The sequence below is a fragment of the Ceratosolen solmsi genome, unplaced genomic scaffold (assembly GCF_000503995.2).
Source record: "Ceratosolen solmsi marchali unplaced genomic scaffold, CerSol_1.0 scaffold13, whole genome shotgun sequence".
In the NCBI taxonomy this organism is placed as follows: Eukaryota; Metazoa; Arthropoda; class Insecta; order Hymenoptera; family Agaonidae; genus Ceratosolen; species Ceratosolen solmsi.
In genome coordinates, this window is record NW_011948418.1 from 7,347,524 (window position 1) to 7,364,327 (window position 16,804).

Sequence of the window (16,804 nt, forward strand, 5' to 3'; positions counted from 1 at the left end):
ATGGGGAGACTCGGAGGAGGACGTGACAGTTAATGTCGATTGCTGTTAATCAGTTACAATTCCAATGCTTAAGCATTTAAAACGAAACTTTATCATACGAAGTATCGACGAATTCTTTCCGGTCAACGGAATTGCTTATAAAATTCAATCATTTGAATTTGAAACTTAATATTCTCAAGCAGGGAAACTTTCGCATTATCTTAATATCAATTATGACGAATTTGTTTCCACACTGAGCTTTTACTTGATTCAAGGTGAAAGCAATATATTTGAAATCTATCGCTTAATATCAACTATATTATTTTTATTCTTCGTCGGTGTCGAATCACGAATTGCTCAACCAATACTTTTGTAAAACAGAAGGACAAAAAGCCTTAGTATTTGATCTATATATATATATATATATATATATATAATATTCAAATTTTAATTACCCTTTCTTTCATTATGAATCAAGTATTTATAGCTGAAATTTATTTTTATATATTAGAGTAAAGATAGAAGTGACACCGAATAGTCGAATTAAATTAGTCGAAGAAAATAATAACTTAAGCTAATAAATAATAATCCATACTGTCGTCACTGATTCTATTAATAGCACAGATTTAAGCAAAACTATAAGTTATTAAAAGAATGAGAGAAATTATTTTTACCGAAACAAAACAGTGCTTAATAATTGGACGTAAGAGTTAAATTAAAAAATACTGTTTATCGTTTTTAATGATTTTCAAAATATATTCCTCTCTTAATCGGTATTATAATACGTCAGACATTCAAGCATTACGTATGCGCTTGAGAAGCATGGGTAGGTAAGGAAAAAGAAAAATAGTTGATGATTTGAGAAGGGAATAGGTACCGCAAACACAATGACCCAGTTGTATTCCATGTTATTCATTCCCTTTCATTCCCTTCGTAGTCGAAATGCGAAATCGCTTTAATTATGCATCCCTTGCTGTAAGTTAGCGCATGCTACCATTCATATTTTATTCGGTTGTGTCGGATTAGCTGCGAGACGATGTGATGGAACATTATTAAATAGGCGACGAATTTCTGCGGGTGAAAACCATCGAGCCGCGAGCCTAGACAGAGTCGCGCTCGGAGGTTTAATTCTGTTAGAAAGTTTAATTGTTTGAATTACTTACTGACCGTAAGGCGCCAATTATAATAAGCAGCTGCCTATCTGCTATTTGTCAAGAATTTTTATAAATACTTATCGGCATAGTCCAACACATTACGAGCAATAAATTCTCATGCCTATAATAATAGCATTATTATAGTTACATAATAACATCCATCAAATGTACGTCTATTGAGATAGCAGTTCATAGTCCATCAAATGAAGCTTATCTGGAAACAATTTCTTCAATAAACATTATAATGTACATTAAGAAATGTATGAAGATTTTTCACGTACAATCGTGACTTAAATCTATCCAAAATTCTATCGCAAATGCGAGCTTTCTTAGCAGTTAGCTAATAATATTCGCAATTAGCTTTCATTATATATATATATATATATATATATAAACTTATAAATTTTGATAATTTAAAATTTCTCATGGATTTTAACGAAGCTAATAGGTCGAATCCTCTTAGAATTAGTCCTTCCGGTTATATCGTTAAATTATTAACTACGTTCAACTACTTATCCAATGCAATATTAAATATCGTAAAATTATATGTAAATATTTTAATGCGAGTTATCTAAAACTACATTTACAATAGCGCTATTGAATAGCTTCATGTCAAGATAAGTAATTATCATATATTGTTGAGTTGTAATTGTATGGAAGTGACGATAGTTTTCATCGTTGCCGATCATCGATTACCTGCTCGATGACACACAGTTACTGTTCGTTAACAGCCTATTTTTTTCTCTCAATATAACGATTTAAATTAGCTTTAAGTTGTTATCAACAAATTATGCAAAATTGTTGCTAATTTTTCATTCAATCCATATGTTATTCTATATTCTGCATTATGGCAATACTCTACTATCAACAAAAATAAGCTGCAAAAGTACATATTAAAAAGCATTATTTTAATTACCTGAATTTTTAAATGTTGTTCTGTAAACTTTATTGTTCTTTCTTTTGTATGGTTAATTTATATTTTAATGATATCTAACAATTAAATTTGACACATTGAATTATTAAATGGCTTAGGTACAAAAGTCTCTTATTGATAATATTGCATGTCATCTCGAAAGACGAGATTGATTTGCATGGATCGATTAGTCATTATGTTTTTTAATAATATAATAAATAAACGATAAATAAAATTTCGTAATAAAAAGATGCATTGGCGTTAAATTTTCTATCTGTTTTAAGAATTGCGAAGCAAAGTTGAGTGTTCGAAAAATTTGTATTGATCGAACGTATCGATTCTTGCACACGAAAAACAAACGTTTTTGCAACGCATAAATTAATTTATGTATTATTTTTAATTATAATTTCTTAACTTGTATTGGCAATTCTTCAGATAATTTAATCAGAATTCATCAGCTATTCGTAAATATTACTTTATGCGAAATTAAATAAATATATATTTTAATGGAATCAATTTTGAAATAATTATACGTTATTTGTTAATTGTCTTTTTAATAAGAAACTCGAGTAATATTTATTCAATCTTTGCATTTTCCGTGTAAGTAAGCTTATAATATAATTGCTATTGTTATTATTATTATTATTGTTATTGCTGTTGCTGCTATTGTTTGTGTTGTTATGGCAATCGTAATTGTTAATTTGAACAAATTTATTTCTTAAAAGGAAGTTCGAATATATGTCTTTGTGTGAATGTAAGTATGTGCGCCTGTATATTGTTAGTATTGTGTGACAAATTAAGGAGTTGATTGCGCTAGATATATCGTACATCGGAGACAAGAATATGAAATTACCATATCGAATACTATAGAAAGTTTTTACAAACACGAGCACGAATCTATACAAAAACTTTATATTTATATTTCGTTCGACGTTTAATATTATTTCCAAATAAGTTGAACTTGGATCTACTGGTGAATGATTATTGATCATTTAGTTTGATCTTATTACACTGCATAAATCATTTTATAAGAGCGTCTAAGCCCAAATCTTTTTGTCATCGTTTCGTGATGTTTTTATTTATGCACATTGTTTTATTTTTTATTGTTTTCATTCAGATTTAAAAAAATAAACTGTCTACATTTTCATAATTGTTCAGATATAATATGAGCATTAAAATAATCATAATAATTAGAAAGGTGAAAAAGTATAACATAATTGTGCGAGGATTTAAAATACTCGCGAGTGGCAAATTAAATGGAATATTAAGATCCATTTCGTTTAAATCTTCAAACTAAAAACAATTTAGATATTAAAAATATAATTTATAATTATTAATATTGAGAAAGGACTATTTATTGTATCGTTAATAAATTATTATTATTACATTATCGACAATAAAAAAATACTATACAAATATAGTACCTTAGATTTTGCGTAAAAAAGACAAACTTCAATTTAAAATAATTTAGCAACTTTTAACACAAACAGCTTATAATTACGACGTAGCAAGTACCATTCCCCTAAAAGCTTCAGCTTTATTTTACGAAGTAGATAATTACGTGGTTTATGACCTCTGCTCGCACACTTCGATCTCAGCACAATACGCGGGAAGGAAAAAAAATACGTGTCCCGATAAATTTGGCAAGCGTCTCAGCCCAAGAACCTCCTTCCTTTCGCTCTCTTACCAAATTCGTCACACCCTTTCGAGACAAGTTTTATCGTGAATTTTATTGCGAGTTGTTCGCCTCGGTTCCTCCCCCCCTCCCCCTCCCCCCCATACATCCCACAACCCTACATCGCCTTCATCCTCCACCCGCTCCACCTCCCCGCCCCCTCCCCGCGCAGCTCGACGAGCCGAACCCCACACCCTTGGCGTGCTGTACACGCGGAGCCGTAAAAAGGACCATTAAGTCAACGCTAATAACTCAATACTTCGTGTCTTCCTTTTTCAGCGTGATGATGTCGGCGGACTCATCGCCGACGCTCCAGGCCTCGATCCCATCCCCGGGCTACGTGGAACTGCCGGACGAGCCGCGGCCCGGCAAGATAACGCCCTCGAGCGCGAACAACACGAGCAACTCCTCGCCGTCGCCCTGCGGCTCCAAGTCCGAGGCGGGCAACGGTGGTGCTAGCAGCTCCGAGGACGAAGCCATCGTGGAGGCCGTGCCGATCGTGCGCTCGACCCTACCCTCACCGGAGCCACGGCCGATGATCGAGCTATCGCGCAACGGGTACAAGGACCACGACCGAGTCGACTCCAATGGCCTCAAGGCCAAGCCGCCCCAGCAGCAACAGCAGCAGCAACCGGACATCGACAACGACAGCTGCCTCATCAAGTGCGTCTACTTCACTCAGCAGTGCTGCGAGTGCACGATAGTCTGAGCGCCCGGGAACTGGGGGAGCTTTGGAAGCGAAGGCACCGGTGGTCGTCCGGACGCGTCCAGTCTCGAATGGGGGAATGGCGAGTGGGATTGAGGGACTCGGGAGGACCAAGTTCGGCGAGTCCTCGGTCGCTGCCCTATTCGGATGAGGGCTTCCGGGCCAATGTCGTTGCCGCCGAGTCGAGCGCTTACACCTGTTGACTGTGGAGTGCAGTTTCCGTTGCATCGGACTTAGAATTTAGGCTCGAGCGGACACGGTCGAGGCGAGTCGACGCTTCGCTGCGAGAGAGACGTGATAATAACGACTATTTGCTATTATTCGAGCTAATTGCCTCGTCCTTTAACATTGAGCTAAGCTTCGGAAATTTTTGAAATTGACGAAAGTGTAATTAGACTCGTACGAGGGAATTGCACAAGACTTTCAAGCCCAGGGGCTTAATCAACGAATAATTATGCGAATTTTATTACGTTCGAGACTTAGGAGCACAGGACAGTGCGAGGACGCGTGAATGACCGCGTGAATGCGGATGGAGTTGGGTAGGACGTGGATATGAGTAGCTTTTACTATTGCATAAACTGTTCGACGTATTTTCGAGCTTCAAAATATTACTCTTGTAGTGCGTAATTTACTTAATAGTAACGACAACTCGGTATTCGATATATTAGCCACGAGAAATAATGGAACTGTCACATCATATCAACGAAAGTTACCCATATCTGATTGTATCGAGGTACATTATCGTAAAAGGTATTTTTCTACTATTATTAGCACTGATAAAATTACGAGTCAAAAGAAACTGTATGTAGTTATTTAACGCATATTTAATCTTGGTACAATTTTCACATTCTGTAGTATTCTAAGCTCAATTTTCTTTGAACACTTGGAAAACCACCTTATTTCGTATTAATTTAAATATGATGACATTTTTATAGCATTACAGTGGAAAAATGTAAATCAAATGAAACTTGCTAAATCAAAGAAAAAACTTTTCACCTAAGACACGAGCGTTGCACACGAAGAGAAACAATCAAACAAAAACAATTAATTTATGCTTTCTCGAATTTTGGCGAGATCAAAGACAATAATTACCGTCATATCATTATTATTATTTTGCACGATAATAGCAAACGAATATCAAAAGAAATTAAAGTTATATTTGAGCTGTAAGCTATTGAAATTTATTAGGGGCGTGCACGCGCGCACCCATACACTCATAAACACACTAACGCGCGCACGCACACAATTATTATGTATATTATTATTATTTAGTAAAATATTTTAAATGAATTATGCAAATTTAATATAATAATGGTATGGAATATTGTTTCATAATGACAAAAGGCTATTATTACAAAAATCTAAATTTTAATTGTAAGGATATTTCGATATTACTACAATGTTCTCGAATTTTCTGAGTATTTTATATATTTTAATGAATATACACTTTTATATATATACCAACTTAAAGATTTTTATTAAAAAACAAAAAAAAACAAAAAAAAAACAAAAAAACAAAAAAACAAAAACAAAAACAAAGAAACAAAAAAAGTTTAATAATTTAATTTTCGAAGTGCTCAAAAGAAACAATCTAAATTATTTGATGTAGACGTCTTTTATATTGTTGCAAAAAATACAAATCTTATAAATTATGTCAAATTTAAGAAAATAAAATGTAAAAATTAACTCCTTAAAATAAGGTTTTCTAAGAAAGTTCGTAACAATGGAAATTAAAACGAATGGTAAAATTGAAGGAATTTTTTTTAAACATCATTAATATACATTAGTAAAGGAAATGAGAATTAATTATTAATTTAAATATTTTCAATAATCCCTTTCGGATTAATTTGGTTAAAAAAAATTTTTTTTTTTAATAAAAACTGCATCAATAATTTATTAATTAAAAATTTGTATGATATAAAAGACATTTTTATTAATATAATACTAAAAATTACGATTATATATATAAAGAGAGAGAGAGAGAGAGAGAGAGAGAGAGAGAGAGAGAATGAAAGGGAGAATGCTCAGTGATATTATTCACTTATTAAAGATATATATTTATGTAATGTATATATATATATATATATCGACTATCGACAATAAAAAAAATTAAGTAATACATAACTTGCATCAGTTTTGATTTTTTACAAGATTTACTGTCTTCGGCAAGTTAGTGAAATGATAAAAAAAAAATTAAACGAAAAACAACGGCAGACAATCCGAAAATGATAAATTCTTGAAATGTCATCTTACTTTATATAAATGTGTTTTTACAATCGAACGACATATTAAATTCATTAATCGAACCAAAAATTTCTCAAATTATATGATACATTTTTGATAAAAGTAATGGCGCTATTTTGCATGTATAATGCACGCATACTTTACGTATTTTACGATAGTCGAAAAAAGAAAGTAAGGATTAATATATAAAATTGTATTGGCATTATAAGAAGATATAAGCTTCAGTATGATATAATTTGTAATCTAAAAATCTATGAAATATTAGCTTATTAGAAAAGCTTACTTTTCAATTATATTTTTATATTTGAAATACATTAATGTATTAATAAGTTTCGAAAAAGACGTACATATTATACAATGTATAAAATGTTCGGGGCTTTGACTCTTTAAAAAATTGTCGTCCAAGGGTAATTATATAAAATTATATATTTTTTCGTATTATTAAAATCGCGTTACGTGATATAGATGAAACAGGTAAGCTGTGTTGTAGACGTATGATCCCAATGTACATTTACACTTGTATATCTGGCGAGAAACCAAGTTATTACTTATTTCTGTAAGTAAAGGAGAAAATATTTTCCACGTTACATTCGCACATTGGTGCGCGCACACGCATACACAATTCAACCCATACAGCACATCAACTTATATACAACACAGACACTGACAGAAAATATAAAGCGGAAATATTTAAAAATACTTTATATAGTAAACTGCACAAGAATGCATTAGGGACTAAAAATACGTGTCATCCTATTCATGAAAATAATTGCTTTCCTTCTTTTTTGTAAGTGTACAAATTTAAGTGAATATTAAAGTGCAATTTGTTTTATATTATTATTATTGGTGTTATTACTCCACGTATTTCACATTCATCCAAAATTATATTCCGAGCTACAGGTTAATTTTATTTCCACGGTAAGAATTATAATTTATTTTTGCTTGTAGTAGATTTATTAATTGCAAACTTTAATCTATAGTACTAACTTATATTAACTGATATCAACTAATTTATAATTCAACTATTCATAAGGTAATGCAGTTGAATTATTGAACGTACTATTATTGTAATAAGTTTAATTTTTCTTATGAATGAATAAGCATAGCATTAGAAAATTTTAATATTTATTATCTTTAAATAAATGATGAAATATATAATTAATTTTACGAAAGACATTAGTATTAGAATTCTAACGTACAAAATACTTGATAAAATTAAATAAATTTATTATTTCTTATTATTTCACTTTTTTGTTTCTATTATATATATTTTTCAAATTGTTATTTTAATCATAATCTTTATTAATGTAATGACAAATGTAATGAACGCACGAGGGATGATTTTCAATATAAAATTTCATTATTAGATAAATTAAATAAAATAGCGTTTATTTATATTGAATAAAGTCAATGGTATTAAGTTGTTGTTTATTGGACATATAAGTCCATAATCGATAATATTTCATGGTATGTACATTAGTTACTATAATACTATGATTAATATTACTTGGTTTATTAGCTCGAATGTGTAAGTGAGCGAGCGAATAGAATACAAAAATAATAATAAATACTCAATATATAATAAATCAAGAAGTATATTATGAATTTATCCAAATCAGATGATCTTTGCATAAAATGATTATATTAACATTGTATTCTAAATTCCGTATTAAATATGCTGTGCATCGTTTCACAAATAAACATGTTCGGTCAAAATTTCACAGTGATTTGTCATTATTGGAATAGACAAGTCTAGTTATTAGTAATAGAACTCTATTAAAGTACGAAAGATGAAAATCAGCGAAACCGATTATTAAGTAAGTGAACTTTCTGAATCATTTTAATGAACAATAATGGTTTGAACGTGTATAACATTGTTCGAGCTTCATATTTTTCATGATGTAGATTTTTCATGATCTAGTTGTAAGTTGTAAATGTTAAGATCTCGAGTCGACATTCAATTTTTCCTTTTCTAATCGCATGTATCGATTGCAATATCTAGAACTGTATAGAATTGAATTGAATTCTCTCTTCCAACTATATTAATCAATTTATTTATTCGTGCGTCTATTAACCGAGCCAACCACAATGACACCTTATTGTATAGACGAAAGCGCAGGATTATCAATGTAAAATGCAAATCACAATACATTTGTACGCATAATTAAATTATTAAACTTGGATAAGTGATGGGATAGGCATAGACTACTTTACGAATACATTGTTAATATACAGTGAATAGTATTTGGAGTACATTGCATATCGCGCATATACATATACGAGTTCATTGAATGATATGCATGTCATTGTAATTTAACTAACTTGTCTCGTATTTAAAAATCAAATAATATATTTAATTTATATTTACCATCGGAAATAATAGCACACAGATAACTAATTATTAATATCAATGCATTCCAACTTTAATGCTTGTTAAGATATGTTTAATAATTAATTAATTAATAATTTTTTTTTTTTTACAACACTTGCATAATTAATAACAGTTACTCGATGTTTAATCTATTCATGCTTTTATAATATATTTATTTTTTATTTCACATTTTTTATTCCTTATTTGCTCCGCTTGCTCTTTCAAATAGCTAAACAATTACTAATTATATTATACAATTATTTCTGGAATTGAGACATGGCTGAAAGTTATGGCTAATTACTTAATTTCAACATTTTATAATTGTCTACTTAAATCCACGTCTCAAGGACCATGACAATACATATACTAAATTAAATTTATGTACAAATAAAATCAGAAGTACACACGTTGTTATCCACATAATAAGTAAGTTACTTTGATCCCTCTAACAATAGATAATATAAGTAATCGAATAAAGGCATTAGAATATTAAAAGATCGTACGATTTAAGATATTAAATATGTTAATAAAACATATTTTTAAATTATTATCTAATTATGCTTTTTAGCTAGTTATCTTATCGGATGATGCAGCTAATCATTCATAGTTTTATAAGTAAGAATTGATTTTTAATTGTTTACATTATAAACTAAAATTTGAACAATCACAGATATAACTGTTACAAATTTTTTTTTTTTTTTTTTTTTTTTTTTTTTTTTTTTTTTTTTTTTTTTTTTTTTTTTAATAAACTTTAACTATATCAATTTTGTACATACGTTCCAATATAATAATTATACACGGTCGCGTCCGCATTTATGTACAATCATATATACTTAGATATACCTAGATAGCATAGTACACATAATGACATATAACTGACGTATTAAATTGTTATTAAATTGCTGTTGGTGTATACTTCACACAATTGGATAAAATATTATGTATGGCAATTCTGTATAAGTAACGAAAATTCTTCAACTCCTTTCAACAAACCGATTTTAATGATGAACATAATCTAAAATTTATTAAGATACTTCTTAAACCACCTTTTATGTCTATGCATCCAGGTATACGACTAGAGGATTATTCGACTATATTACACAATCCATTTCATAAAATGTACCCTCGCATAGTTACAAAATTTCTTTATATTTTATTCAAAATTTTAGGATTCGTAAGACTTCGTTGTAAAACTTAATAGTAATAATGCTAAATAGTTCATTTCCGACTTTTTATGAAAATTGATAGCGCACTATAACATATTTGTAACTTTAATAATTATACTATATTGCGTATTATTTATATTATACTATAAATTTTCATTACATAGTCAATAATTTATGATTAATCGCTATCGTTTTATCACGCTTTTTATCTGTATTATTTTTGTATGATATGGAATATCATTGTTTTGAAATTTCAAAACACGCGACACCCAAAAACATACAGGCAAATTCAATTAAATAATAAATTACAATTAACAAACAAAAAGAAATGAGATAAAGATAAAGACATAGAAGCTTTTAAAAATTATATATAAGTACTGTAACGTGACCATTTAAGCTACAGCTCTTTTCCTATTTAACAAGTTGACTTAATAAATATTTGTTTGGATTATTTTTTTCTGTACAATACATCCATAAAATATCTTTTCGTCGTCCTATTCATGTGTACACGTAAAAATATTCTACAGACTGATTCAATAATTATTTCAATTTCGTTAAAATCAAAAAAAAAAAAAAAAAAAAAAAAAAACAAAACAAAAAAAAATACAAAACAAAACATAAATCAATTGTAAATATACGCGTGCATGCCAAAACGCATTGTAACGTTGGAGCATACTCGCATGCCTGGCACAAACAATTAAATTTTAAATATAAAATATAAATATTTATCACAACATTAATTCGAACAACCTTCCAACGGCGTCTCCTTCATTCGCGTATTACACAAACTTCATTTGTCTATTGTTATAATAATAGTCATTTACGCATCATAAATCGGTAAGGGGTGGCCTTCGGAATTAAAAATCCATTTGTCTAAATCAATTAGTTGCCTAGTATCGTCAAATAATAAATAGAGATATTTTAATGTTTCGCCAAACCAAAAACTCTCGGTCATATCGCGCGGGCGTGTGTTATGAATATTCTTGACATTGCCGATACTCGTGTACCCATTTTCGACTCTTGTATAATTTTTGAAAGCCTGAAAGGAAAAGTAAAATTATCAGGATTAATAATATTTCCATAATAATAATTTTAAGAGCTCTCGTCTTGCTTGAAATTATAACAATGGCGCTTATTATAAAAATTAAATTGAATCGATATTATGGTAAAATTTGTTAAAATTAATACAAAAGAGATTCTATTGCAAATAAAGGACCCTTTCTTGTAATTATGTGCTCTACATAATCGCTCGTCACTGAAATAAATTATCATTGTTTTCACGCTCTATGAAACTTACTTGAAAAATTTTCCAGCCCCAATTCTGATAAGTTTTGTTGCCAGTAAAGTACCACATGTAAAATAAACTTTCAATGAATTCAGGCCGCAGGAGATTGTGCGCATCATTTGTCTTCACATACATATCCTTTTGATTTTCATCGTCCGATTTCTAAAACAAAACAAAACCAAATTAATTTCCAAAATTGCATAGTATTTGATATCGCAATGAAATCTCCTCCCGACATTATCACCCCATACATACTCAATTACCCTGATTTATTCACACGAATGCCTCGACGAATTAGGTACATACGCTTTTGCAGCATCTACACCAATAATAATATTACCTGGATATTGAAGTAGGTAATTTCGGGAGCAAGGCAGGTTGGCTGTATAATGTAAGTCTCGTAGCAAGTTTTTAGCAATTCGGTCGCAATGTCCATGTGCTCCTTTGGAAGGCCAAAGTGCACTCCCAACGCTAGAGTTCCACTTAAGTAACACGTCAAATGATCCTGCAATGTAACATTTCATTTTGGAATTAAGTTGCGAGATGTAACGATAAAGCGATCGAGTAATTATTAGCTTAAGACCGACCATTTTTGGCTTCATATATCGAGCAGCACCCAAGAGTTCGGCTATAAATAGATATTTACGAACGGCAGTTCTCTTTACCAAGTGTTTTTTGGTCCCTTCGATGCCAAGCAAATAGTCATCTTTCAAGCTAAACCAAAGATTAAGAAAAATGCACCCTAAGTATAATTAAACGATACATTGTAAATAAATAAATACAATTCCCTTATAAGTCGAATGAATGTTGGTAAATGAGTTGGATGATTGTCGAGCAACGACGAGCTTCAATTAAATGCTCGATCAACTTTACGACACTTAGCAACATAATATATAAGGAAATAAGAATAATTTTACGAAAATGTCCCCTCGCTCGGTGACATAATCCGCTCTTTATTTTAATATTATAAATTCACGTTAATCACGCTCCCCGCTAAATGACACGAAGCCAGTGACTCACTAATCGATGGTCCTGCCCGTCTGTATCCATTGCTTGAGCAGATACTCGTAGTAGCTGTCGCCCCTGGCTCCAAGGGTGATTACCGCGTACTCGCGGAACAGTCCTGTATTGGCATTGATGAAGATGGGCACGAGACCGTCGTATTTCTCGAGCTGGTGCACGTGCTCGGAGACCTTGGCCGCTGCGACTTCAAAGTGCGGCTGTTGAACGCTCCGACTGAGGTCGCGGAACTCCAGTTGGATCGAGGTGATCTCGCTTGTACTGCTGTCCGGGCCCCACTTGGGCGGATGGGCGCTCCGTGTCCCCAAGTTCACGTCCGAGAACGGGACACCTGAGCGCGTGGAAAAGGCCGGCAGCATTCGGTCACCGAGGTCGATCTGCGAGATGTGTATGCCATACTTTTTCATTATAGCCATTTCGAGAGTTTATGCGATAAGCCGGAATCCGATAACACGAGCTAAGCGTCTTATTATCGTGACCACATAGGCGTGCTAGTGGGACTTTTTAAATGATTGTCAAGCCTAAGCTTTTACTTTTTGTCAATTGAATCTTATCGTGTAAGCGCAATTAATCATTTTATAGCTTGTGTATATTAACATCGACCTACATGCAATTTACATAAAATTTATTCGTCACAATTGCTGTTTATCGTCTTTTTAATCCGATTACATTGTTTACTTTTCAGACACATTCAGCCTACAGCTATTTTAAACTTTGTATTAAATAAGAGTTTAATAATAATAAATGCCAATACAACCAAAGTGCTAGCATTTAATATACATTTAATTCTCATGATTCAATCCAATCAAATATAAAATTTGCCGTAAAGCTCTTATGTATTATGCACGTATTGTATGGAGTTAGGTATTATTTTTTTGCTAGGAGAGCCAATATATTTTATCGATATACACGTACTTGTATTGTTTGCTAATTGTAATACAGCCGTAAAGAGTTAACGATAATGTTGTTACGTTACTTATTATTTACATAAGACTTCAATTTGTCTTCAACGATTATTAGGGTTTGCTTCGAAATTAGTTGAAACTAACGTGAAAAATGGTGTAAATTTGTGTTACTTTATTTCTATCAAAGCTGTCTCTCTCTCTCTCTCTCTCTGTCTCTCTCGCGCGCGCGCAATTAATGTGCTCATTAATAATTTAATTTTTCGTAGGAAAATTTACGACAAAAACAGCGCCTGAATATTACCATACAAATGAACTTAGTATCAAATTCAATATTATAGTGCTTTCACACTCATATTTATAAGGCATTTTCGATATAGTACTTTTAATATATTAGTATTTGTATATTTGATTACGTGTTAAAAAAAAAAAAAAACACGCGCGCGCGCGCGCACACACACACTCTTAACATTAATTAACCATAGGACACAACGACGATAAGTATAGTATTTGAATAAAATTAAAGTCTTATGCGATATAAGCTACAAATATCTCCTAATTTTCAATTCTTACTAATTATGTTCTATGTGAAGATTAATATACTTACAATAACGTGCAAAATTCTAATCAAATAAATAAATAATTAACTCGTCACTTAATTACGTCAGAATTAAAAAATACCGATTATAAGCATTAACTCGGAGAGATTTATTAAAATCATTCTCGCGATTAAAATTTCGCTTTAAATCAAAATTCAACCTTACGAGTAAGTACGTAATATATTAAACAATGGAGTTTGTTTAACTTTAAAATTAGTAAGAATAAAAACGAAAATTTATTTTACCGCCTTGTCCAGAAACATTTTATCACCAGACAAATGATATGCTGCTAATAATCCACCAAGTACTCTAATGGTCACTTCGAATAAATTTACGTCTCTATTTTGATCAAATGACAAGCTATTTTGTACCCAATTTCTTGCCTCTTGAAATTCTACAAAATAAATAAGAGTCTGATTAGCTGACTAGTTGAATGGTTCCTCCGACAATTTGAATTTATTGCACATTGTGTTACATCGTAGAGTTAAGATAGCATTTCAAAATTGACGACGTGCAGACTACAATTATTATTTAAAATTAAAAATCACACTTCAAAATTCATGGCTTTTACATACCTTCGTTTAGTCCCATAATGTACATAGTGTCTAAAGAATCGATAATGGTTAAGCCTAGGCCAAACCATTCGTGATGCCCTTTGGAAATTGGCTTAATGTTATCGTATCCCCAAGCATATTTTTTATATCCATTCCAAGAGTGCTTGAAAGCTTCGATTATAGCTTTTTGCTTGGCATTTTGCGGACCTATTACAGCACAAATTATATAAAATAAGTTAGCGTTAAATTTTAATGATATTCCATGAATTTATCTTAATAACATCATTAACGAAAGGGAAGAATTTTGTCAAAAAGTATTAAGTCAATTAGTATGGATACCATCAAATTTTACAGGTTGCGACTTATGATCAGGCGGTTCCCTAATTTGATCGTCTTCTACTTGATTGATTTCAGGTTGAAATTCGGGTTCATCTATAACTTCGACATTGTTGCTCCCAATTCCTTTGTCAATTGCTTCCTTATTCTGATCCACGCTATCTATTTTAATTTCATTGGCTACCTTCGTCGATGCAAATAAAGAAAAATGTTTTGTAATTTAGATAATCTATGTTGAATTATGTGCTCTTCTAGCGCGTGTAAAAAAATTATCAGCGAATGTTTCTAATGAATGGCTCAACTTCTATAATATACATAATGCGAGCTCGATAATAGATATTAAAATTATAAAAATATGATTTGATAAGGTTTCGTTTCTCGCACAATTGGTTATTATTGCATTAACACAATTTTGCTTATGAAACATTGCTTTACGAGTTACAAATCGATTGGCTAAGAATGATCTTGCAACAATTAATTGGGATAATTTACCTCTAATAGCTTTGGATGTTCTTTGATGATCTTCTCATTGTCATAATCATTCTCTTGGACTTTAGTAATATTTTGAGTCTTGCCAGGTAATAAGTAAATTACAAGAATTACAATTGTTATCACAGCAAAATGGAAAATGGTGCGCTGAAACCTGGACAATTGGTTCCATTGCTATAAATAAATTCAAATATTTGTAGTTTGCGTAATGATCGCTGGTTATATTTTATAACATTATGGGCAATCAAAACAAAGGACAAGTACGCGCATTCAGTCAACTTCTGTGGCAATGAACAAGGCACTGGCCCAAAACATTATTACTTAATTTATAAATATTACGTTTATCAATAGATAGCGAGTGTATTATTTGTTAAGATTGCGTGGCTTAATTTCGAGTCAGTCATTATATTTATGTACCCCTAAGTGGAGATTGCTTTTCACTTCAAAACATTATAAAATCGAGAGCTCCGAAACTCAAGGCAATTTTGTTTTACGCTTTGTTCAACAGTGCGCCCACTAATTATTAGCATTACCAATTAGCTTCTCGAGGAGAAAAAGTAATGGGAGAAACCGGTGTACCACAAGCCAATAAACAAATTTATAATCGGTTCAAGCTCAATGAACAATAATCAATCGTATAAATTTATCTTTAATAGCAGTAATTACTTAACGCTCGATATCATTGCCAATAATATTTGTTGCCGTAATCTTTATTGGCTACTTAGAGCGAAACTGAGGCTAATTAATTATTTGAGACGACGAATGGGTATTATTATTGGAATGGTAATGCTTAAGGAATAATAGCAGTGACGATAAAAAGCGAAATCGCGCTTTTCATTCAAAATTCAAATCCCACTTGGATGCGGCGGTCTAGTTATTATTAGTTAAACAAAGTGGCGTTTGACGAAATCTCTTGCTGATTGTTTAAAATAAATATCCGACTCGTCCACCACAGCCGGACATTTCACCGTATAAGGAAACATCAAACGGCTAATAAACATAAGGCACTTTGCGCGGTAACGTGCCTGTTTACCACCTCGTTGGGTGAGCGAACGGGAGGTAACGGGAGGTGGACAATCGACGATTTACTTACTCTCCAGACGCTTCGGGAAGTGGCCTTAACGGAGGCCGCGCCGTCGTTAATGCTGAGGCTAACGTAGTCGGCCTTGATCGAGTCTTTCGACGAGAACATGACGAGGTTGACGACGAGGCTCGTCCTCGGCCCGGCACTGCTTCAACCCAACACTCACTCTACGTTGTCCTATAACCCGGGGCCAGGTTAGCCGCGACGCGAGAGGTTAAGTTCGGCCCGTTCGGCCCGCTCGGCCGTATATCTTTCCCTTTCCCTCGGCGCCTCCTCCCCGACGACGACAGGCGCTCAGTCACGTCCACGTGGCAGCCGGCGACCAGG

General features: G+C 32.2%; 2 protein-coding genes across 2 annotated transcripts in view; one reads left to right on the forward strand and one right to left on the reverse strand.

Annotated features, from left to right (window-relative positions):
• LOC105360196 (uncharacterized) overlaps positions 1-4,601 on the forward strand; it is a 58,258-nt gene extending 53,657 nt beyond the window's left edge. The window contains exon 3 of the mRNA XM_011497029.1: positions 4,001-4,601. Within this exon, the coding sequence (XP_011495331.1) occupies positions 4,001-4,430 (430 nt within the window). The 3' untranslated portion in view covers positions 4,431-4,601. The remainder of the gene's footprint in view (positions 1-4,000) is intronic.
• Positions 4,602-11,008: 6,407 nt separating this feature from the next.
• Positions 11,009-16,690, reverse strand: alpha-Man-Ib (alpha-Mannosidase class I b). The gene is made up of 10 exons (XM_011497030.1): positions 16,487-16,690; positions 15,397-15,567; positions 14,908-15,088; positions 14,590-14,775; positions 14,260-14,408; positions 12,514-12,890; positions 12,081-12,207; positions 11,834-11,998; positions 11,506-11,655; positions 11,009-11,247 (listed from the first exon to the last, which is right to left on the reverse strand). Exons 1-10 carry the CDS (start codon positions 16,583-16,585, stop codon positions 11,029-11,031), a joined length of 1,824 nt encoding a protein of 607 aa, XP_011495332.1. The 5' UTR covers positions 16,586-16,690; the 3' UTR covers positions 11,009-11,028.
• Positions 16,691-16,804: the final 114 nt, after the last annotated feature.